The sequence below is a fragment of the Mauremys mutica genome, chromosome 2, assembly GCF_020497125.1.
Source record: "Mauremys mutica isolate MM-2020 ecotype Southern chromosome 2, ASM2049712v1, whole genome shotgun sequence".
Taxonomy (NCBI): Eukaryota; Metazoa; Chordata; order Testudines; family Geoemydidae; genus Mauremys; species Mauremys mutica.
Window position 1 is genome coordinate 68,285,943 of NC_059073.1, and position 25,314 is coordinate 68,311,256.

Below are 25,314 nucleotides of genomic sequence, written 5' to 3' on the forward strand. Positions count from 1 at the left end.
GAGAGAGAGGAGAGTTCATCCACATTTAACAGTAGTAGATTTCTGCACTGATTAAACTTTCTCTTGATAGATCCTGATGACTTTCTTCAGAAGAGCCAAAATGCCTTAGAAAGCCAGTATGTGTCAGAATATCTCCATGAATGGATTGACTTAATATTTGGCTACAAGCAGAAGGGAAGTGAGGCCATTGCAGCCCACAATGGTAAATTGTAAAATTCTCTAAAGAATCACTTTTTTGACATTCTAACTAAACTTGGATGGAAAATGTGACTAGCAAGGTTTCCATGCTGCCCTGCATTCTTTTGAACGTGCATCAAGCCTGTGTTTGATCCTTCAGTACTTGAGAAAATTGCCAGTCCTTTTCCACTGGAAATAGTGACTCATCTTCTAAAACTTTTTCCCTTTCTTGTAATGTCTGTCTTCCTAGAATACAGTATATACATGAGAAATGTTCGATTATGTATTGTGTGTAGATGTTGCACTTAGGGTGACCAGAGAGCAAGTGTGAAAAATTGGGACGGGGGTGGGGGTAATAGGGCCTATATAAGACAAAACCCCAAATATCGGGACTGTCACTATAAAATCGGGATATCTGGTCACCCTTGTTGCACTTAAAATGACAGTCAAGGGAGACGGACAATATTTTTGTCTGTTATTTACTCAAGTCAATGATAATGGTAATTTGGTGCTGAAATAGTCTCTTGTGTATTTCACATTTCTGCCCAGAAATTGCAGCATGAAACTTCAGGTTCATGTGGGTAACATTGGTTTCTAAGAAGAAAGTGAGAGGGAAGGGAAAGGATAAATAGGTCGCTGGGCTTCTCCCTGTGTGCCACTCTAGCGACAGTAACTCTTTGACTCACTTAGGTTTCCTCCTTTTAGTATTTTTTGTGATCTTTATTTTGAGAGTCTTATTGCTCTGTCTTTGCTATAATTAGCCCAGAATATTAAGACATTGTAAATACTTAAAGAAAAGTAATACATTATTTTCTGAGTGACTGAAAACTGTTTGCAGCATCAAAAGCAGTTCTCTCACGATGAAGTTCTCTGCATTAAACTACTGCAAGTCTGCTACATCAGAAATCTGATGTCTAGTTTAGTTGGTTTTTTAATTCCTCACTGAGAAGTTAGTTAATGTAACACGTAACATTTTGCCAAAGACTCTCACCTCTATCTGTTGTAAGCATCTTCCCCCCCCACCACATTCTTGAGTTTCCTTTATAACCACCTCTAAGCCAAATGACCATGTAGTCAGTTCTTGTTAGTCTTGTTACATAGCTTTAATTTAGATGTAGCTGAATGTGAGGCACATGTAGCTTAGTTGTACTAAGCTAAGTTTTATGTCTCTGAATTGCGTTCAATGTTTATCTTCCTGGGGAGCAAGAGATTGAGATCTGAAATCCATCCTAAGGACCTATTAGCATGTTAGTCCTGCAGAGATCTAATGAGGAAGTAATATTTGGGGGGGTTAATACTGAACTAACCCTAAATCACCAAGCCTCTCAGCTTATCACTTAATCACAGTTTACAAAATTCTCACTTTCTTACAGATAGGGGATTGGTCCACTGTGATGATGGGCTCTTATAATGATGTAATAAGATCACTGTTGTGTATCCAGGTACTGAGAGTCTTTGAAATCACAGAAAACATGCTAGGGAAATGCACAGAGTCAGGAAACGTGGTATCTGAAACTGGTTTTTCCTCTTTGGCCTAGCTCATACTTTTCTATACATCAAAAGGCTTGAAACAAACTATAACTTGCATTAGGTGTGAGGTGGGTGGAATTGCATAGATATGTAGCACAGTTAAATATTCATGTACTTTACAGTTGGTGTGTGAATTGAAAAAAAAAAAGAGAGCCATGTTTATCTACACTGTGCAAATGGCTCTCTTTCCCTCTTCTTTCAGTGTTTCATCCATTAACTTATGAAGGTGGAGTGGATTTGAACAGGTAATTAAATGCTTATAAGCAATGTTTGGTAGAGGCACATAATAAATTTCTCTTTATCCCATAAAGTTCCCCGTTATCTATCTAAGTGCTCCCAACAATTGAGAGAGCCATTCTGTTTTGGACTCCAAAAGACACTGTCCACCAATCTTACCATTGTAACAAAGGTTGAATTGAAGGATTATGCTCTCAAATGTCTGTGCAGTCTGAGATTTGAGTTACACTGATACAAATTGCTATATTTGCAGAGTACCATGCATGCAATTATTGCTGTTGTACACACAATCATGGTTATGTGCTTGCCTGCAATTGTCCAGTCAACTGTGTAATAGGTCAGTTGTGTATGCCTTTACTGTGACTGTATTTTACAGCAATAACTGCGCACGTGTGCCTACATTTTCAGAAACAATCTTTCTGTCTTAAAATATTTCACGGAACACTTTTTGCTTTTCTTAAGTATTATGGACCCCAATGAGAAAGTAGCTCTGTTGACACAAATCTTGGAGTTTGGACAGACACCGAAACAGTTGTTTACAACTCCTCATCCCCGGAGGATAATACCGAAGTTCAAAAGTTTGCGAACATCCAGTCACAATGTTTCCATAGCTGAATCTCCAGGTAAACGTATAAAAGAATCGTAGTTATTGTTTGTATTGCTATCTGATAACATAACTGACTTGACCTTATTTCTGGGAGGGCTGTATCTTTTGTTTCAGAGGATCATAAGTTATATAACTTGGTTGTCTGCTTTCCCTGTAAGTCATGGAGAAATAACTACAGGAACCAAAGGCTCTGACAGAAAACAGACTTTTGCCTGGCAACTCTCTCTTTATTTTGTTTTAAATAACCAAAAACGGAAGCAATGTCTTGTTGAGCTCTGATTATTCAGTTTGCCTCTTTAAATTGTTTCAAGGGTTTAAATGAACATCAGATATTACTTCTATTGTCGATATACAGGCCTATAAATATACAACAAGTCAAAAACTAATATGCAGATTATAGCACTCAGTTTTTCTATTCTATGTGGTGTTGACTTTACCCAAAAAAAAAAAAAAAAAGTGAATTCTGTGACCTGTGAAGTACCAGATTGACAGCAGCGGCAATCAAATTAGTCTGTCCACAGCATACATATAGGATGCGCACTGGCAGTGCAAGCTCCACACAGTGTCCCACTAATGTACGTTTAATCTTGTCCTGGAAGGATCACCTCTGCGGTGAGAGGGTAATTCAGTTCCTATGTCCACTTAATCATTTAGCCACTGCTGAAATGGCCAACAAGGGTGCCAGTCAAGATGGTGGTTCTTGTGATGTGGACAGTGGTCCACTAAGAATTGGACTGAAACATCAGACCCTTATATGCTTAAATCAGTCTCTGTACCAGATGACTGTAGGGTAGGTAATGTAGCGCTGATTTTTTTAAAAGGCTCCAAAGGGGATTCTAGCAATAACAGGCTGGCAAGCCTAACTTCGGTACCAGGCGAACTGGTTGAAACGCTAGTAACAAGTAGAATGATCAGACATGTAGATAAACGCGATATGTTGGGGAAGAGTCAATGTAGCTTTTGTAAAGGGAAATAACACCTCCGCAATGTATTAGAATTTTTGAGGGGGGTCAGCAAGCATGTGGGCAAGTCATTACAGTGTACTTGGACTTTCAGAAAGTCTTTGACAAGGTCCCACTCCAAAGGCTCTTAAAGTAAACACTCATGGAATAAGAGAAAAGATCCTCTCATGAATGAGTAACTGCTTAAAAGATAGGAAACAAAGGGTAGGAATTAATTGTCAGTTTTAACAACGGAGAGAGGTAAATAGTGGGGTCCTCCAAGGATCTGTACCAGGACTAACGCTGCTCAACATATTAATAAATGTGGGGGGAGGTGAGGTTTGAACAGTGAGGTGGCAAAATTTGCTGACAATACAAAATTAATCCACAATAGTTAAATCCAAAGCTGACTGCGAAGAGTTATGTGGGATCTCACAAAACTGTGTGACTGGGCAACAAAATGAGTGACAATATTCAATGCAATGCACATTGGAAAAGTATTCCCAACTATACATACAAATGATGAAGTCTAAATTATGAAGTCCAAGAGATCTTGGAGTCATTGTGGATAGTTTTCTGAAAACATCCATTCAATGTGCAGCAACAGTCAAAAAAGTGAACAATGTTAAGAACCATTAGGAAAGGGTTAGTTAGATCATAAAACAAAAAATATTATAATGCCACTATATAAAGCCATGGCATGCCTGTTTCCTGGGGTTATCTGAACCTGAAAAAATAGTAACTAGTCTGTTTTCTAGGCAGTTTCAGGACATAAATCACTAGGGACAGAGCTCGTCAGTCTGATAAATGATTGTACACACAAGAGTGCTTTCACTCAAAAGTCCTTGTTTTTATTGAGTCCAAAGCACACATCTAAAATAACAATAGTCTTGAGCACCCCAGATATAGTTATCCAAAGTCTGAGATGGTGTCAAGTGGTCAGCAGTACATTTCCAGTGGCCAGCCTTTCTCCTAGCTGCGGGGGAGTTGGATGTCAATCTCTTAGCTCATCAAAATCCTCTCCAAAACTTCTCCAAATTCACACTCTAACTAATCTCTTTTATAGGTTGCTCAAAACAAAGCATATATCTCATAGTAACCCCCTAATGAACTAATAATTTCCCTAGCAACAGCAAAAAAAAAAAATCTACTTATTAACAAAGCAACTCCCACACCCAGATCCAAGGTCAGCTATCCACACTCCTTCTCCGTCTCATGAATATATCACTTTATCACTTCTTGTCAGCAACAATGAAGTTGAACAGCTGTTTTGTCTGCTCCGGCAAAAGGCCAAATTATTCCTGACTATGTGGTGTTCTCGTTTCCAAATAATGATGGTTGAATACACAAAATGGCTGCAGTTATGTCAATTCCAGTTTGTCATCATGCCCACACGTTGAATACCACATGCGGTTCTGGTCATCCCATCTCAAAAAAAGCTATATTTGAACTGGAAAAGGTGCAGAGAGGGTGTTGGAATTATTAACGTTTATGAAGGGTATTTGCTCGACACTAATTTAACCACAAATTCCTTTATTAAATTCAAAGGCCACATGGTATTTATACAATTGCTCCAAACATGCCTATAAAGTCTAACTAATAAGCAATTTATTACATCGAATACAGTAACAAAACATTTATAAGCATTTGCTCCAGATAATTACAAACGGGCTAAATGCATCCATATTGGTCGGTTCCAAAGTGGTCAGGCAGGTATTAGCAATGAACTTTTTCCGTTCTATATCCTTTAACGAACAAATGATGTAATTGCCAATTACTGACTTCAGCTAACCACCAATTTGGGACAAATCACCCTTATTTGGAGTCTTAATCCAGATAAAATTTACCACCTCCTTTCTCCCCAAGGCCTTTCCTCCTTATCTCTTCCCCTCCTTGCTGACCAACAGTTTTTCTTTTGCGTCTGGTTCACATAGGCCCTGATTTTTGAAATAACACTGGTGTGGGGTGGGAAGGGCCATGTTGGCTCATTTAAAACAGATTCTGTTTGTCTTATTTAAAACCAGCTGCAGTCACCCCTATCCGTCAGAGATCTACTGTTTAGAAACTTTTCCTTATTTCATTAGTTATTCTTTTAACCAGACATCTTCACTACTTCATTCCTTCTGGCCTTATAACTAAGGCTAAGATTTTGTCGCGGTTATTTTTAGTAAAAGTTATGGACAGGTCAGGGGCACCAAACAGAAATTCACGCAGCCCGTGACTTTTACTAAAAATAACTGTACAAACCGTGGCAGGGCGCACAGCCCCAGCTGCAGCCCCCGCCACGGGGCAGAGGCACACGGCCCTGGTGGTGGCCCCAATGCAAGAAGCAGGGCAGAGATGCGTGGCGACCCCCAGCACAAGCCGCGGGGCAGGGGTGCATGGCCCCGGCGGCGGCCCCCACCACGGGGTTACGTGGGGAGCATAGCCCTTGCTCCAGCCCCAGCCATGCTCCAACTGCTGACAGAAGCTGAAGAAGTCACGGAGGTCTGGTAAGAGCACGGAATCCATGACTGCTATGAGCTCCGTGACTAAATCGTAGCCTTACTTATAACTTCTTATTTTCAAGGCTTCAGCCTGCTAGCCAGGGCCTTTCTTTACAACACACGTATTTTGTTAACCAAACTTAAGCTAACCCTAATTCTTTAATTTCATATTTATCCTACAGAAGAGCAATAAAAATAATTAGTAGTATGGAACCGATTTTACATGAGGAGAGATTCAAAAGACTGGGACTGTTCAGCTTTGAAAAGAGGCAAGGGTGGATGTGAAAGAGGTCTATAAAATCATGAATAGTGTGGAGAAAGTGAATAGGGAAGTGTTGTTTACCTCTCACGTAACACAAGAACTAAGGATCAGCCCATGAAAATAATAGGCAGCAGGTTTAAAACAAATAAGAAGTCCTTCTTTACACAACATGCAGTCAAACTATCGAACTTATTGCCATGGGATGTTGTGAAGGCCAAAAGTAATACTGGGTTAAAAAACGAATTGGACAAGTTCATAGAGAATAGGTCCGTCAATGACTATTAGCCAAGATGCTTAGGAATGCAGCCCCATGCTCTGGGTGTCCCTAAACATCTAGCTGCCTAAAATGAGCTGGATGACAAGTGATGTTCACTCGAAATTAACTTCTGTTCATTCCCTCTGAAGCAGGGGTTCCCAACTTGGTTTGCGGCTTGTTCAAAGTAAGCCCCTGGTGGGTCGCGAGACACGTTGTTTACCTGAGCGTCCACAGGTATGACTGTTCACAGCTCCCAATGGCCACGGTTTGCCGTTCCCGGTCAATGGGAGCTGCAGGAAGCGTCACAGGCTGTGAACCAAATTTGGGAACCCCTGCTCTGAAGCAACTGGCATTGACCACTATCGGAAGAAAGGATAATTTGGCTAGATGGACCATTGGCCTGGCCCAGTATGGCTATTATGTTCTTATACCTTATCAGTTGTCAGCAAATAACTATGCTTTTGACCGCCATCTTAGATTTATATCATTTTCCTCATTCCCCTATTGAGTGATCTTTAACTTTGAAGTACAGGAGTGACAATACAGGTTGCTGTTTTAAGTAGAATGTCTCTTCCAAATGACTCACGTAGAATTAATTCTATAATTATGTTGGGTGGTTTGCCAAAATAGGATTCTATTTAAAAAAATTCTCGAAATTTAAACATCTCTAAATCATGCTATGTATTCTCACAGCTTGGCAATTCTTATTGAGTTGGTGGTATTCTTGGTAGCAGTTTCCACATAGTAAGCTCATTTAATTTCTTTAAACCCCCATAACCTTTAAAAAAAGATAAGCCATAATTTTAAACCTACAGCTTTACAGAATCTGACTCTTAAATACGTGAACATAAAAGTGGCAGCCAGTCATAACAGAAGAACATATGCTGTCTAAAAACTTCTGATCCATTTAGGAATTAACCTGAAGATTTCTGGCTATTTATGTTCTTGAACTTCTGTCAATAAATATTGTGGGGCAATTAAACATTCTCTCATAAATTCTCTCCTCTCTATAATAGAACTGGAAATAATAGATATGATGCATATGCCTTTTTGTATCATTTAATATATTCATATTTGGTATAACTTCAACTCATTTATTATCTGAAGTCTGTCTTTTTTTTTAATTTTCAATTTGTTACTTCTCATTTTATGGTGGTATTTTATTTTAGTTTCTCCAAGTGAAGAATCTTTTGAAGATTTGACAGAAGAAAGTATAACGCTTGCATGGAACAACATTGCCAAACTAAAGTTAGATGAGCAACATAAAATTCATAAAGAGTAAGTCTTTGTAATGTCCTTGTCTGTGGTATAATTATCTCAAAATCCAATAATCTGCTGTAGTCATCCTGCTAGTTATTGGATCATGTGTTTATCTGGATGTGAAGGAAAGCTTCTAGAACAGGGGTGGGCGAACTTTTTGGCCCTAGGGCCGCATCGGGGAATAGAAATTGTATGGCAGGCCATGAATGCTCACAAAATTGGGGTTGGAGTGTGGGCTCTGGGGTGGGGCTGAGGATGAGAGGTTTGGGGTGCAGGAGGGTGGTCCAGGCTGGGATTGAGGGGTTCGGAGAGCGGGGCGGGGATCAGGGCTGGGGCAGGGCGTTGGGGTGTGGGGAGAGGCTCAGGATGCAGGCTCTGAGCGGTGCTTATCTCAAGCAGCTCCCGGAAGCAGTGGCATGTCCCTTTTTCCGGCTCCTACATGGAGGTGCGGCCAGGTGGTTCTGCGCTGCCCCATCTCCAGGTACCGCCCCTGCAACTCCCATTGGAGTGCATAGGAGCCGGAGAGAGGCTGTGCCGCGGCTTTCGGGAGCTGCGTGGTGTGGCCTCCGACCCAGTGCCCCGGCTTAAAACAGCTTGTGGGCTGTAGTTTGCCCACCCCTGTTCTAGAAGGTGCATTCCTTCATGAGATTATCTGGTTGTTTGGTAGTGAAAAATGAGTTGTATACTAGGAATTGGCCTGATATCTTAACAGTCATCTTATTATTGGCTGCCCCACTAGAAGCTAAATTATTTAAGTGGGTGTGGGCTAATTTAGGCTTTCACCACCTTAAGCAGGTCGTTTTTGGTAGAATTGAAGCATGCTGGCAGAACAATGTGGGGGGAACTTGCACTGCTCCTTCCAGTTCTTTGGCAAGGTATATTTTTGTCTGTAGAATTGTGATGCACTCTACAACAATCTTCATAATTTGCTTGAGTGTCTAAATTTACCCTTGTGAAGATCAGATACTGAATTGCAGCTGTAAAAAAGTCACTGTATGGTATGAGCGTTGGAATTAAATACCCTTTGAATTCACTTCCAAACTTATTTGTCTTGAATAGGGAAATTACTGGAATAGCAGTCTCTTGCAATGGGTCTTCAGTTTTCACAACATCTCAAGGTGAGTATTCTCGTACAAGTGTCTTCTTGTAAGACACTGTGATGCAAACATTGCATCACTGTGTTATAATGTCTTGACTTAATGAAGTTACATGGACCAGCAAAAATTCAGACCACTCAAAGTGTACTTTTTGCTTTTTGGACGGGATTTGCAAAAGTGCTTAGCATTGGCCTAGCTCTGCTGTTCTTGAATTCATGGGAGTAACTTCACTGAAAACAAAGTTAGGCCAATGCAGTGATTTTGAAAATCCCATCCTTAAGTTGTTTCTTGGACTTTTTCAATAAAGCAATCCACTGTTTGACCTCTAGACAGGCTTTAATGACCTGTCGAATGCAAAAATCTGTATCAGCCTGTACTATGTCGCCACCATCAGCGTTTCCATTATGTGTCTGTTTCTCTCCAAAAACATGTGCATAGATACAGTCTTAAAAATCTTCAACAATTGTCTAATGTGACGTGAAGGCTTCTTATCTGAATGAGTTTGGGGTAGTCAGGTTATCCAGCTTATGCCAAACAAATGCTAATAAAACTGTATACCGCATTACAACGTGTATTCTGCCATATATTTAACACACTTAAAACACCTATAAAACCAATTTTAGGTCACTTTTCATATACATAGTTGTATGCTGTTGAAGTTGTATATTGAAAATTTCCAGGTGCCAAGTAACTGAGAAACTGATAATGCTGGTAACTTCTCTTATTTGCAAGCTTATTGGCTCACAAGATACCTGACATCTAAACCTGTCAATGATGCAAAGTAGATTATTGCTACTCCTGAACCTCAGATCAGTGTAAAATTTGGGGTAGGGGATTATTTAAAAAAAAAATCTATTCCAAGGAGTGTCGACTGATGAATTAGTGGGTAGAGTGCAAATTAAGTGGGAAAAGGATGCATGCTGGATTAAGTTAAATTGCAGGGCTCTGCAACTTCTTTTGGATACTAGATCTGTGTTACAAGATGCAGAAGTGTGAGTCCTGTGGGAGCTATACCTCTTAAACTTCCTATCTTGCACATTAAAATATCACTGATGAACAACAAATGAGAATGTTTAAAGGTTACACCTGCAACATACCTGAGTTATCTTGGGTTACATTTGAATATAAAACACGAGGACTGCCTTTCCCTTCAACTCCCAGTTCTCCTTCCTCATTCAGTTCTTCAGAATTAAGAAAGAAAAATGCTCTGTAGTTTCTGTATTTAACAGTAGCCTACAATGTGGCTCTTATAGTGGCTTTTTAGAAGTGATGTATGCATCCCTTGCCTGTGTGAATTTGAATATTCACACAGGAGCAAAAATTATTCGTTTAGATTAGAGTATTGCAGTCCAGTCCAGTTCTGTCTTTGTAATTACTTCCCTAATGTTTGCATTAGATTCAACCCTGAAGATGTTTTCTAAAGAATCAAAAACGCTCCAAAGAAGTGTGTCCTTTTCAAACATGGTGAGTAGTTATTGTCATTAAGGGAAGTCGTCCTGAAAGCTACCCACAGAAAGATGTTCCTTGTCAGCAGTGTATCAATAAAATACCAGGTTTGCCTTTGTTTCCTTCCTTCTCCAGCCTTCTGCATTCTCTCTTGCACGAGTAATTTACCGACGTGGGATGAGGTTCAGTACTGTGCCTCTGAAGAAGCATAGCACAACTTGCGCCTTCCCAAGTTTGGGCTGCTCTGAGGCCCAGTGTAAACCTTGTGGTGTAACTGAGACCCTCCAGGGGGTCTGCCTACATTACATAGGTTCATCACTGGCTGCCTAAGGCCAGCCATGCTGCCCCAGAATCTCTGCAGCACTACATGCTCTCTCATGCCCCTGACATGTCCCCTATACTAAGACTTGTAAGGGGATCCTTGGAAGAACATTTTTTGTCTGTCTTCCTCAGTTCTGTGCCAGGGGAGTTCTCCACCAGAGGGAGCTGAGGCTTTTAGAGCCTCTTTACATAGCTCCTGTCATTTTAGTTAGCAGAAAGGGTCTGGAGCAAGGTGAGAATCTCACCTGTGGCACTGACTAGGCTACTGCTACTTCTGACTGTGACTGCTGTTTTCTTTTCATTGGTAATTTTTTTCCTAATCCTTGGCCAAGGAGCCAGTTTCTCTCATTAATGGGCCTTGCCTACACTGACATTTTTCTTAGTCTCCTACAGGTGCCGTGCAGCTACATTGCAGAAATGGTGAAAGACCTAGTAGAGACTTGCCTTTCTGCCACTGTTACACCTAACCCTGCTTAGAGCAGGTGTAGCACGCAAGGCAATAAAAATACCAGCAACAGAACTACACAAATTCTCCCGCTGTTGCTGGTAATGTAACTACAGCAAATGTCAATAGACAAGCTAGTGTAGACAAAGACCTGAGCAGTAACAGCACTGTCCTTCCTTAAATTGATAGATATTCTTCACTTGTTCAGAGTTAACAGGGCTGCTTTTTTACTTATGCACTGCGGAGAGAATACCCTTTCACAATCAGAAAAATATCATCTTTCATGCAACCCTTTTCATGAAAATACCATTCTCTGACTAGTAGTTATCATGAGATGGTTCTTTGGCAGCGTAAATATAGAACAAAAGCTTCCATTTACTTTGGTGGTTTTAGGTTTGTTCAGTATTTGCTGTGTCTCAAGTTGATAGGTAGCTGCAAAACTGGAAAGCTTGCTTATGCAAATAGGATGAGCCAGGATGAAGCAATGCACTGTATTCTTGAAGCATGAACTAAGATTTTACTGAATCCTCCATAACATACTGGAGTTGCAACTCTTATGCAAAGCTGGTAACTCTCTTTTATGTTGACCATAGTGAATCCACTGTCCTTTAAGGCAGTAAGAGTTAATCTCTGACATCTGTCACAATTTTTTTTTGTTTTGAGAACATTAAATGCATAAGTTGTAGATACTGTTTGTGTTTTTTTTCCAAATATGTGCTAATGCACTTTAATTGACTTCTATTCTATCTGGCACTAAATGGAAAATAAAGCAATGTTCATTTTCGTTATAGGCTTTGTCATCTTGTTTAATCTTACCAGGAGACACCACTGTCATAAGCTCTTCGTGGGACAATCATATGTGTGTATTTATTTGTGGATTATATTTAATCATACCGTTTTTGGGTAACTATGATTTATGAAACTTCTTTTGAGAACATGGAAGTAAGTCACTATCAGGAAGCATTTACTCTTTTTCTACATTTTTTGGCAGATTTCTATCTGTTGTTTAGAAATTATAGAAGCCAAATTATTTTAATGTATTTAAAATCTATAAAAGTTTGCTCTCTGAAGCTATAATTTCATAACTCATACTTTTTTCCTGATAGCTATTTTTATTCAGTCGCATTTGGAAGACGACAGGATACCCTAATGGGACATGATGATGCCGTCAGCAAGATCTGCTGGCATGATAATCGCTTGTATTCTGCATCTTGGGACTCCACTGTAAAGGTTTGTATGTCAGCCACTTTACTAATTATACTCATGGTTTTCATTAAGGTGATAGTGAAATACTCCAGAGTTCGTGATAGTAGCTGTCCTGTTGATAACAAAGATTGCCGTAATTGTGTCTTTATCTCCTTTATAATTAAGACTGCGAGTTTGTCACGGAGGTCACAGATTCTATGACTCCGTGACCACCATGACTTCTGCAGTGGCCAGTGCGGCTGGCCCAGGGGCCACCTGAGCTGCTCAAGCGGCCCCTGGGCCAGCTGCACTGGCCATTGCTGGGGAAGTCTTGCACCACCGTCTCCTCCCCCCAGCAGGAGCAGGAGTTTGGGTGGCTTACCTCGGGGGCTCCATGGAAGCGGCAACATCCCTCAGCTCCTAGGGGGAGGCGCAGCCAGGGGGCTCTGGGTGTTGCCTCCACCTGTAGACACCGCCTCCTCAGCTCCCATTGGCTGTGGTTCCCAGCCAATGGGAGCTGCGGAGCTGGTGCTCAGGGAGGAGTCAGCGTGCAGAGCTGCGTGGCCGCACCCCTCTCCTCCGCTGCACCAACTGGGGTCCCAGGCTGCCCTCCCTCCCCCAAGCACCCGCAGCACCCCCGGGCCACCCTCCTCCCCGAGATTTAGTTAGGGGTCTATAGTACAAGTCATGGACAGGTCCCGGGCAGTGAATTTTTGTTTACTGTCCATGACTTTTACTAAAAATACCTGTGACTAAAACGTAGCCTTATTTATAAAAGCCCAGTGGTTTTCAACCTTTTTACATTTGTGGACCCCTAAAAAATTTCGAATGGAGGTGTTTTTGGAAATCTTAGACATATTCCACAGGTTGAAAATCACTATTCTATGGTAATGACAACTTTTTGTGGACCCCTTAGACATAGTCTGCAAATCCCTAGGGTCCGCATACCACAGGTTGAAAACCACTGTAAAAACCCCTGTACCTTAAATCTAATCAAAAGTTAAAGGTAATGCACTACTTAAATGGAATATCTTGCAGTGATGCCAGTGCTCTGTGATCTGTATTGACTATCTGTTGGGTTTTGAGTGGAAATTAAGGTGTTGGCTTTGCCTTATGACCATTATATGGGATAAGATCTGCCTAATTAAAATATCACCTCTCCCTGTCTAATACTGCCATAGTTAGAATCGGAGACCTCCCCCCAACATATTTGTTTTAAGGGGGGGGGCTGCTGGCATCATTTGGGTGCCCCCCAACTTTGAAATTTGTCACTGCGCTTAGGGGCAAAAGCCTGCCTGTTTGGTGGATTGAGGGGCAGGAATGTTTTGTCATGTTTTCTTGCTCAATGGGCTGAGGATGCTTCTGTTTGGTAGAGTGGAGTATGCTGCTGCTACTAACTGTTTTTAATGGTTATCGACCAAGTTCTTCATGATTTGTCAAGAGACCTTAGAACTTCTGACAGACAGGTTTAATGTTTAATCCAAAACGAGAATTATTTTTCCTTTTACTTAACTTAGAGACAAGGAGGAAGTTTCTGTAGCTGACCTTCATACAGCTTTTAGTTTGCACAGACAACTTACCTTGCAATGACAGAGCTAGGTAATAAAAAATAGTTAACACGACAAGTTGTCCTAATGCTTGTTTAAACAAACTGCAATGTTGGTATTCTAGGTGTGGCACTGTGTTCCTGCAGAGGTCCTGGGCACCAAAAGGCATCATTTTGAATTGCTTGCTGAGTTAGAACATGATGTTAGTGTGAGTATGGAAATGTACACACATACAACTTCTAATCAATCAAAGACTATAGTCTGGAGTTACTTGACAGTATCTCAATCAAGCTTTTAAAAGATGTGGCATAAACCAACAAAAGCGAAAATTCTGAATTAAGACTACCGTTCGTCAAAGGCTGACAGTTGCTAAATATTGCAAGAATGCCAAGACTAGGAGGGAATAGAATAGACTAAGGGCCAAGTGAAAGTAACTCCAAATATTTTTCTGTTTTCTTAAAAGAATTGGTTCAACTGTCCACTTCTGGAGAGTGGAAAGCTTGTATAAAGAAATGGGTTTTCTTATTATTGATCAGGCACTACTTGCGGTGTGTGCAAAGGGTTCATGGGCTCTTTCAGTAAATCAAAATAAATTTTGTCTGAAGTATTTGCATCCTCATGCCTTCTGTACAAATACCAAATTTGCCTGTTTAGAGTTTTTAGGTAAAAGTCTGACTTGTTTTCCATATTTTGTACTTGGCTATGATATATATTATCATAAAGACCACTGTGACTATCTAAATACATTGTACGTGTTTGGCTCAAACATTCAATTAAAAATAAATATGGGCAGATACAGGATTTGTGTACATTTATATCTCAGTAACTTCTGACATCATTCCTGCAGAATATTTAGAACACTTGCATTTAAATTTCTTAAACATCTCAGTGGATTTGTTTATAGATCACAAGGAGGCAACAATGCCTGGTAAAATTTACCAACAGCATCCAAGGATATCCAAAACAGATGGGTTGGGCAAAGCACAGGCTAGTGGTTTTCTAGACTTGCTTGCTATGGTTAAACATTACAGCCTACATTTCTAATTAGTTAATGAAATCAGTCATCTTCTCTTGGATAAGAACTTAAATGTCAATTCAAATGTCTGATACTGCAAGGAAAAACAATGCTTATAAATCTGCTTAAGACTCCATTTATGACACACTTCCCCTCTATTTCCTGCTCACATATACACCTCCACCTCGATATAATACTGTCCTCGGGATCCAAAAAATCTTACCGTGTTATAGGTGAAACCGTGTTATATCAAACTTGCTTTGATCCACTGGAGTGCCCCCCCCCGCCCCTGAGCACTGCTTTACCGCGTTATGTCCAAATTCATGTTATATTGGGTTGTGTTATATGAAGGTAGAGGTGTAGTTGGCAAGGATTTTATATTTTAAAAATAAGACCGGATTTTATATAAAAATATGTAATCAACTGATGTAATAAAATTGGATACTTATGGAAGACAGGCTTGCTTTGTGAACACTTAAAGGTCTATCAAGAATGCCCATGTGAGAGCTGAGTAAAGGAATAATGTGGTACTTAATTGTCTAGGTAAATACTATCAACCTAAATGCTGCAAATGCAATGCTGGTGTCCGGAACCAAAGAAGGTACCATTAGTATTTGGGATGTTACTACTGCCACTATGTTGCACCAACTTTCATGTCATTCAGGGACCGTGTATGCTGCTGCTTTTAGTCCTGGTATGTTGTGTTTAAGTCTCTTCTAATATGCAGATGTTGAGAGAGATGAGAATTTCTAGAGGAATCTCCATCTTTGTATAGCTCTATTATACATTGATATCTGGATTTTTAACATAATTGTAGATTTTAAATGTTCAGCTATAGTCAGACACAAATCTCCAGTGTCCAGGTTTTATTAGTGCTTTGCAGTACCATACTTGATGTTAGAATACTATTTTCTGGACTAGTGATAAATTGCTTCAGTTCTTTTTGCTTGAAGATTTATTTACTCCTCATTATCTGAGACGTAACTGGAATAACTGCTTTTAATTAAAGCATGATGTTTTCTGACATACCTAACCACTGGAAATATTAGATATGCATTACTGTGTGTGCTTAATACATTTAATTTTTGTATAGACAGCAGACATCTGCTCAGCACAGGAGAAGATGGCTGTTTTAAAGTAATAGATGTGCAAACTGGAATGCTCATCTCTTCTATGACCTCAGAGCAGCCACAAAGGTAATGGTGAGAGAAAGCTCCGTGTGAAGCCCAACCCCTTCTAGCTACAGTGGCTGTACTTGATAGTTATATCTCTGAATTACAGTCGGGGCAGGAAGTGGACATCTCTGTTTGCATCAAATGCCCAAAGGGAATGTGAAAATGACACAAATATTAAACACGTCTAAGGTATATGTCATCTAGGAGAAATGGGGTCATCTTAACAAGAGATGCATGTATCAACAGAGGGAAGTGCAAAGGCTGGGATTCTGTGTGCATTGTCTGCTGCAGCCAAAGTTTCTCAACTTGGATGCTAAAGCTAGGCACTTGTATAAATGGCCTGCCTGTCAGATGTGCTAAGCAGCTGCAGTTTTCACTGAAATTAGTGAGAGCTGACACTGAAATTGTTACAGTTAATAGATGCAATTTTGTGTGTACTTCAGCAGCTGTAAAAGATGTTGGATTCAAAACTTGTTAGTTTGTAGTATACCAAAAACTATAGAAGTGTCAGCCTTGTTATCTTACCCTAAAGAAAGTATCGGTTTTAACTTGAAGGGCTCTCTTTCCCACCTCTCTCTCTCAGACTGATCTAGTGTTTCAGAATGTAGAGCAATATGATATGTGATTTAAACTATCAACAGACAGTTTTCTTCATTTTTAAAACTTTCCCTTTACCCTTGCACATCTCATTGCTTAATTCATAGAGCAGCATTGGCCTCAGTACTTAGAACAGTTTCTTTTATGCATAGGTGATGGACTAAATTAACAGGTAGAAGAGTCTTAAATAAATAATGCCACTTCTTAACGCAAATGGGCTAAATTAATTATTTTGCAGATGTTTCAAATGGGATGGACATTCTGTGTTATCAGGAAGCCAGTCTGGTGAATTATTGGTTTGGGACCTTCTTGCGGGAAAAGTTATTGAAAGAATCAAAGGACATACAGGTGTGTGTGCAGTACTGTGTAATCTCCTAGGGCCAGATCCACAAAGGGACTTGGGTGCCTAAACCCCAGTTTTAGGGCCCTAAGTCGCAGATTTAGGCTCCCCTGTGATCCCGCCTACTCCTGTGGTATCTAAACTCACTCGACCCCTAAATTTTTGCTGTAAATGTTCCCTCAGCACCTATGTTTCTGCCTCTGCACATGCAGACTTCTGCCTCCCTCTAGGTATTTGGACCTATCTCCTGTCTAGGCCCCACCACCATCCACAAATGGGGGGACAATAGGTGCTACTCTGCGTATCTTCTCTGCAGAGCCTGATCTGGTATACATGCTCAGAGCAGTCTAACTACACACACAGCAACCAGAGGGTGGTGGGGAGGAGGTCTCTCTCTTTTAACCTTCAGCACAATGGCTAGGATATTCCCCAGGACGGTAGGAGACCCAAGTGAGTCTCTCCTATTGAATCTGTTCCACTTCAATTCAGTGTTTGAATAGTTAAATGTGAATTGGGCCAGAGGGAGTGAGGTCATGTCTACACTATGGGCGCTAAAGTGCTGTAGCTATACTGTTGTAGCTCTGTAGTGTAGATACTTCCTACCGCAGTGGAAGGGCTTTTTCCTTCATTATTGATAATCCACCTCTCCGTGCAGCAGAATGCTATGCGAGGGATTCGGTTGGCTTAACTACTGTGCTCAAGGGTATGAATTTTTCACATGCTTAAGTGATGTAGCTTGGTGAATCTAAATTCTAAGGGTAGACCAGGTCTGAGTTACTATATAGTCCACTGGCTTCAGCACTCAACTGAGTGGGGAGAACCCCCTGTTCAAATCCCTTCCCTCGTCAGGCAGAGGGGGAATTGGTCTGTGATCTTCTGCATCCCAGGTAAGTGCTCTAACCATTGGGCTAACGGTTATAAGGGAGGTGGTCCTCCTTCTCTTGTTTTGTGTGGAACGAGGCAGGCACCTAACTTATCCCTGCAGAAAGGGGCTTAGGCGCCTAAGCTGCTTGACTTCAGGAGAGAGGTTCCTGTCTGTGTGTCATAGGCAGAGAAAAGCACCTCACTCCATGCAAAGGGCGGGACTGAGGATACACCCCTCTTATTGGCATCTCCCCAGGGCTGGCTTACGCAGCTCCTAACCTAGCGTGCTGGCTTTTGTGGATCCCATTCTGTCTCTCCCCCTGTTGTGTATAGGGAGCCCAGGCACCTAATTCAGGCTTTGTAGACTCCATTGTTCCAGTGATGTTTCTAGGCACCTAAAAGTTAAGCATTTCCACACTCTACATGCCTTTGTGAATCTGAGTCCCAGTTCTGTGCAAGGTTCCTTTTTCCAAAGGAGCACTGTACTCTGACATGGGTCATACAACAGTTACAATTTCTGACATAGTCACCAGTTGAGGCGAACTGGAATTTAGACTCAAATGACAATTGTATCAGATGCTAAATTTAAGACCATAGAAAGTCTCCCATTGGCTTTAGTGGAAGATGCAGAGGGCCCTTAAGCCATTATTCCTGGGCCAGCAGCATTATAAAGGGAGATGATCTGCCCCTTGGGTGGCATGAGGGAGGAAGAGAAAAGATTAACAGGAGAAATGTTGAATTCTACTGATTTGGGTGTTTCAGTGGTACTGATGGAAACAGGATGCTCTAATAGCATTCAAGGTCTAGTATACTCCAGCTGTGGCAAAATACCCAGGTTTCTGCAGCAGATGTGAAATTTTGGGAAAGTCAGAGTTTGTATTTTCCACATTTAATAAAACCTAATTTTGAAAAAATCTGGCCAAAGTCCATATATTTATTTTGATGTCAAATTCAATTTTACAATCTCCACACTTTGTCTGTGTGTGAGTCTGACACAAACCTGTTTCAGGGCCTCTAAGGGCTTGAAGATAATACCATCTAGCATCAGTTTGCTTTTAAGGTTTCCCTTGATCTTATGAGGGCTGGAAACAGCAGTGTAATAAAAGCTTGTGTGGAATTCCCCTCTGCATGGAGGGGTAGAATCTCGAAAACACAAGGGTTCTGGCCATATGCTCCCACTGAAGTGTATTGTAGGATGCCAACTCCGATTTTAACGTGAAAAATGGGTCAAGTGGCAGGGGCTAAGAATACTGTGAAGGGTCCTCTGAAAGTTGGGCTGAAGGAAAATTCTTGTAGCCTTCTACCCGTTGATTAGAGTAGAAATGGCTGTGGCTAAATTGATTCATTCACTTCAAAAGACTGCTAAGGATATGCAGTGTGCTGGAGTTCAGTATACATACTGTAAATGAGATCACTGATCCTCACTGAGCATGCTCAAGCAAGAGAAATTTAAGCCTGTGCTGTTCAGTGCTATTAATTTGATCAAAACTACCTCCTGCAAACTTGTTTTTAAAATAGTACACTTCTCAAATATTCCCACTGTATTTGTATCTAACACACAATTCAATGATCTGTTTTTCTCAGGTGCTGTAACTTGTATGTGGATGAATGAGCAATGCAGCAGTATTATCACAGGAGGGGAAGATAAACAAATCATGTTCTGGAAACTGCAATATTAAGTGCCTTTTCCCTCCAGATATTTAAATGAACTCAATATATTTTAAACCAAACTTCATAAAGGAACTTACCCATGTGCAATGATGGCTGCGGAAGGTCAACCAAATAGAAAGCTTGGTTTATCTAAAACTTTCTAGCTTATGGTGACTTCATTTAAAGCTCTTGTACTGTAATTTCCATACTGTAATATTTTTGTTTGTATTTCATTATGGCTGTCATATTGTCTCAACTTGAAAATGCTTGTCTTAATTTGAGATGAAAGACTTATTTTTCTGTAATTAAAGAGATTTTAACTTGCAGTCACTGTGTGATCTACTTGAACTGCATCAACTAGGGTAGTGTATGTTTGAATTAATAAAGCAAGCCTCTCATTTTGGCAAGGATCACATTCATACCATCTGGTGCATCTTTTTTTTTTTTTTAATTGGAGGCTTCTAAGCAAAAGTGCTTTCATCAACCTCTGTGCTCTTTACAAATTTATTAGAAGGAAACACCATGATCTTCACTTAGCCCTACCACTCTAAAGAGTCTCTCCCCTCTGTCACACCTACCTTCTTCCTAGTAAGTAGAACTGCCAACTTCTTGTGTTTAACAGGGGGTAAAGGAGGGATCCTTACTCATGAACAGAAAGTGTATCTATACCTGAGGCAGCTGTCCTATTTTAATCGCCTACAGGACACTTGCAGTAGGTCCCAGTTGGACAACAACAAATGTTTCTCCTGCACAAAAGGAGCAGAATTGGGGATTGTGGGAAAGAGGTTACTTACCAATAACTTGTTCTTCCAGTTGCCTTTGTATATTCACAGTGGTGGAATTGGTACCTCCTGGTGTTGAGTTGCAGAGCCACCATAGCTGTGGTGGGGGAATGGGGGTGGACAGATGCATTCAAATGTGAAGGTGATATCAGCACCCTACTCCTACATTCATCCTCCCAAACTAGAGTTCTGATGTTTTGTAGAACAATGCAGAGGGAAAGGTGGGTAAGTGCGGTGATTGCTGAAGTGACAAACAGTAACCATCTTATTTGAAGCCCCTGTGTATCCTCAGCAGGGGGAGATTAGTGAGCCCTGCCCCTTGACGGACAGTGAATGAGGAGTTCCATAGATGAATATGGACTAGCACTGCTCTCCCAACTGGGCATCTGAGCATGTAGTCTGATGAATAGTGCTTGCTGATTGTATGGCTGGTGCTGCTCTGTCAACAGAAATGTGCCTGAAAAAAGCCCCAGATGCTGCAGCAGCTCAGACAGGAGTGTATTTTAATGCCTGGAGCATTGTGGTTGTAGCTAAAGCATCACTTCACTCTGTACATTTTAGTATCCTTCCAAGGAGAGTCAAGTTAGAGCTGAACCCTGGGTTACCAAGCTCACAATTGATTCCTTCTGTTCCACTGGCAGAGTCGAGTAAGGCAGTGCTCTGCTGCTTATTCAGGGAAAGCCCCTGGTGGGCCAGGCTGGTTTGTTTACCCGCCGCAGGTTCAGCCAATCACGTCTCCAGGTCAATGAGAGCTGCTGGAAGCGGTGGCCAGCACATCCCTCGGCCCATGCTGCTTCCTTCAGCCCCCATTGGCCTGGAATGGTGAACCGGGGCCAGTGGGAGCTGAGATCGGCTGAACCTGCGGACATAGCAGGTAAACAAACTGGCCTGCCAGGGGCTTTCCCTGAACAAGTGATGGACCAGCTTTGAGAACCACTGTAGTAGGGGAAACTGATTAAAACTGGGAAAAACATTTTGCCAAAAACTTTTCCAGTAAAAAGTACATTGTTACACTGAAAGTTTTGCCAAATTGTTTGGGGGTGGGGGGTGGATAGGGATGGAAGGGACCTTTTTTAAAAAAAAAACTGAAGTGTTTTGACACTTTGGAAATATTTTGATTTTTTCCATGCAAAATGATTTGGAAATTTTCATTTTTTTATGTAAAATGCTCAAAACTGAAACAAACATTTAATTTTTTTAATTCAAGCTTAGTTTGACCCAATTTTTTCTTCTTGGAATTGCCAGCAAACTAAAAAGTTGGTTATTCACTTGCCTGCCCTCATGGTGCCCCACAAGCTGGTAATAAAGAGCCAGGCAAACTTGATAATTGGCCATTCAACAGTCTACTGAGTCCACAGATCCATTTCAAGCTATTTCTATCTAGAAAGAATCTAAAGGATTGGTGGTGTCTCAGGAGGTCATATTGGTGCCAGTGAAGATAATGGTGCTGAAGGTAGGCATGTGTGGACGGGGTATTGGTGTCTATGCTGGGACAGATGTAATGTCCTGGGGAAGGAACTGGTCTGTTAGCTTCAGTAAGAGCCTTCATAGATTACTGTATGTAAGGACACAGGAGAAGCTAGAGTGGATGCTGTATTATGGTCTTCCCCTGATGCCTGATCTGAGGAGAGGAAAACAGTATTCAAGTCCTTGGATCCTTCAAGCCCATCTCTGATTATGTGGAAGGGGCTCAGGATTATACTAGATTAGCACTGAAGAGCTAAGTTTTGGGGCAGCATCAAAAGGCAGCTGTACCTGGATGATGTCCTCAGGATTTGTAACAGTGCAGTGTTCAGGTTCATCTATGCTGAGATATCCAGTGTATGACATGTGTGGAAAAGAAGTGACAACTGCCATTTGAGAGGCCCCATACCAATCCTATACTGATGGGAGAGTATACTTCCTCTTATTTATCAGAGGGGTAGCCGTGTTAGTCTGGTTCTGTAGAAGCAGCAAAGAGTCCTGTGGCACCTTATACCCACTTCTTCAGACTTGCATCTGAAGAAGTGGGTATTCACCCACGAAAGCTCATGCTGCAAAACGTCTGTTAGTCTATAAGGTGCCACAGGACTCTTTGCTGCTTCCTCTTATTTACATCTCCCACCCTTGGAGGGAGCTGACCTTCCTTTTTCTCTTTCCCAGTGCTGGAGGACAGGCCCAGTACAGGACTCAGAGCTGGTGCAGATAGCAGTGGTGCTGGTTGAAGAGGTAATAACAGGCACCAGAGCTTTTGGAGCCTTGTGAAACAGTGCTGTGCTATGAATCAATACAGAGGCAAAGCAGCATTGGCTGATTCACTCCATGCATGGTACTGATGAACTCCCATTCCCATCTTTGGTGGAAGGGTGTGCTGAAGCCAAAGTAGTGGAGTGTATCTTCCACCCCACAGAGGAGAATTCAGCCCTGAGACTGCACATGGCCTGTGTGCATTCTAAGGCCAGATGAGCCTGAGACCTCAAATCTCTCTCCCTGCTCATCTGAGGAGTAAGGGTGCAGCAGAGGAGCTGAGTAGGCTTCACCCAAACAGCATCAGCTGTGGGTATCAGATACCAGCATAATCATGGAGTTTGTCTACTCTGCAGCTGGGAGCAAGCTTCCCACCTGAGCTAGATAGACTTGTACTACTGCACTTGAGCCAAAAGTATGGACATTGCAGCATGGGCTCTCAAGCATTCTAATGCAATGACATCACTAGTTTTAGCATACTAGCTCAAGCCCTGTACCCATGAGTCTGTCTACTTGGTCTAAATGATTGACTCCCAGCTGCAGCATAGCCTCATGGGAGGGGCTCAGATCTCAACATAGTCCCAGTAGATGACTGGGTGCTTGCAGGGCAAGAAAATGGACTATTTAACATAATGGTGCTCTGTCTCCCAGCATCTTGCCCAAGGCAGTGCTATTGCTTGACAGCAGGGTGTTAATCCCACAAGCATGTACACAGATGGTTTGAAAAACAACCAGGGGCATAAATGCCATCCCTTCCCTATGGCAAACCTACATAGGGAATTTGAATGAAGCACTACTGCCTAGGCAGAACCTTGGGACTAGAGTCACAAAGGGAGCTAGCCACCTAACTCCCCCATAACTGCCTTTCACAGCTTCCTCCCCCTGCACACACTCACTCAGTCGCTGTGGATACAGATGAAGCCACCTAGATCCTGATACTCTCCCACTCACACCTCAACCCAAATGGGCCTCTCAAGGAAGCTATTCAGCCCATCTCTGCAGTGGCATCTGAGCACCAGGAGGCATTCCCAAGACATACACCCAGCTGCCACCACTGAGGCAAGTCAGTTGGGAATTTGGGGAGGCTATCTGCCCCAGAACACATAGGAGCCTAGTGCTTAGGGAAAGCACCTGGGATACAGAGAACCTAGGTTTGAAATCCCTCTGACTGATTTAGCCTACCTACTGAGCAGAAACAGTGCAAAGGGCAGCGCTTAACTCTCTTGGAGGGGCAAGGCTTAGGTCCCCCTCCTTCCCTTCAGCATTTCCCACTAACTAGCTTGGTTTGCTGGCTTCTGTAGTCAATTGGAGTTAGGCACCTAAATGCCTTTGAGGCTCTTGGCCTCAATGACTTCAGAAAAGCAGATTTTGACTCCCTCAGGGAACTGATGGGCAGGATCCCCTGGGAAAATAACATGAAGGGGAAAGGAGTCCAGGAGAGTTGGCTGTATTTTAAAGAATCCTTATTGAGGGTGCAGGAAAAAAATATCCCAATGTGTAGAAAGAATAGTGAATATGGCAGGCGACCAGCTTGGCTTAACAGTGCAATCCTTGCTAATCTTAAACGCAAAAAAGAAGCTTACAAGTGGAAGATTGGACAAATGACCAGGGAGGAGTATAAAAATATTGCTCAGGCATGCAGGAGTGAAAGCAGGAAGGCCCAATCACACTTGGAGTTGCAGCTAGAAAGAGATGTTAAGAGTAACAAGAAGGGTTTCTTCAGGTATGTTAGCAACAAGAAGAAAGTCAAGGAAAGTGTGGGCCCCTTACTGAATGAGGGAGGCAACCTAGTGACAAAGGATGTGGAAAAAGCTAATGTACTCAATGATTTTTTTGCCTCTGTCTTCACAAACAAGGTCAGCTCCCAGACTGCTGCACTGGGCAGCACAGTATGGGGAGAAGGTGACCAGCCCTCTGTGGAGAAAAAAGTGGTTCGGGACTATTTAGAAAAACTGGACGAGCACAAGTCCATGGGGCTGGATGCGCTGCATCCGAGGGTGCTAAAGGAGTTGGGGGATGTGATTGCACAGCCATTGGCCACCATCTTTGAAAACTCATGGCAAACGGGGGAGGTCCCAGATGACTGTAAAAAGGCTAATGTAGTGCCCATCTTTAAAAAAGGGAAGGAGGAGGATTCCCGGGAACTACAGGCCAGTCAGCCTCACCTCAGTCCCTGGAAAAATCATGGAGCAGGTCCTCAAGGAATCAATTCTGAAGCACTTAGAGGAGAGGAAAGTGATCAGGAACAGTCAGCATGGATTCACCAGGGGCAAGTCATGCCTGACTAACCTAATTGCCTTCTATGAGGAGATAACTGGGTCTGTGGATGAGGGGAAAGCAGTGGATGTGTTATTCCTTGACTTTAGCAAAGCTTTTGATACGTTCTCCCACAGTATTCTTGCCAGCAAGTTAAAGACATATGGGCTGGATGAATAGACTATAAGGTGGATAGAAAGCTGGCTAGATCGTCGGGCTCAACGGGTAGTGATCAACAGCTCCATGTCTAGTTGGCAGCCGGTATCAAGCGGAGTGCCCCAAGGGTCAGTCCTGGGGCCAGTTTTGTTCAATATCTTCATTAATGATCTGGAGGATGGCATGGACTGCACTCTCAGCAAGTTTGCAGATGATACTAAACTTGGAGGAGTGGTAGATATGCTGGAGGGTAGGGATAGGATACAGAGGGACCTAGACAAATTAGAGGACTGGGCCAAAAGAAATCTGATGAGGTTCAACAAGGACAAGTGCAGAGTCCTGCACTCAGGACAGAAGAATCCCATGCACTGCTACAGACTAGGGACCGAATAGCTAGGAAGCAGTTCTGCAGAAAAAGACCTAGGGGTTACAGTGGATGAGAAGCTGGATATGAGT

The 25,314-nt window shown here is 42.0% G+C and overlaps 1 protein-coding gene across 1 annotated transcript in view; it reads left to right on the forward strand.

Annotated features, from left to right (window-relative positions):
• NSMAF (neutral sphingomyelinase activation associated factor) overlaps positions 1-19,764 on the forward strand; it is a 55,544-nt gene extending 35,780 nt beyond the window's left edge. Inside the window, exons 19-31 of the mRNA XM_045006583.1 lie at positions 71-202; positions 1,910-1,952; positions 2,407-2,567; positions 7,666-7,774; positions 8,816-8,874; positions 10,250-10,317; positions 11,857-11,924; positions 12,172-12,295; positions 13,922-14,005; positions 15,356-15,506; positions 15,906-16,008; positions 16,823-16,932; positions 19,373-19,764. Coding sequence (XP_044862518.1) covers positions 71-202; positions 1,910-1,952; positions 2,407-2,567; positions 7,666-7,774; positions 8,816-8,874; positions 10,250-10,317; positions 11,857-11,924; positions 12,172-12,295; positions 13,922-14,005; positions 15,356-15,506; positions 15,906-16,008; positions 16,823-16,932; positions 19,373-19,467 — 1,307 coding nt within the window. The 3' untranslated portion in view covers positions 19,468-19,764. The remainder of the gene's footprint in view (positions 1-70; positions 203-1,909; positions 1,953-2,406; positions 2,568-7,665; positions 7,775-8,815; positions 8,875-10,249; positions 10,318-11,856; positions 11,925-12,171; positions 12,296-13,921; positions 14,006-15,355; positions 15,507-15,905; positions 16,009-16,822; positions 16,933-19,372) is intronic.
• Positions 19,765-25,314: the final 5,550 nt, after the last annotated feature.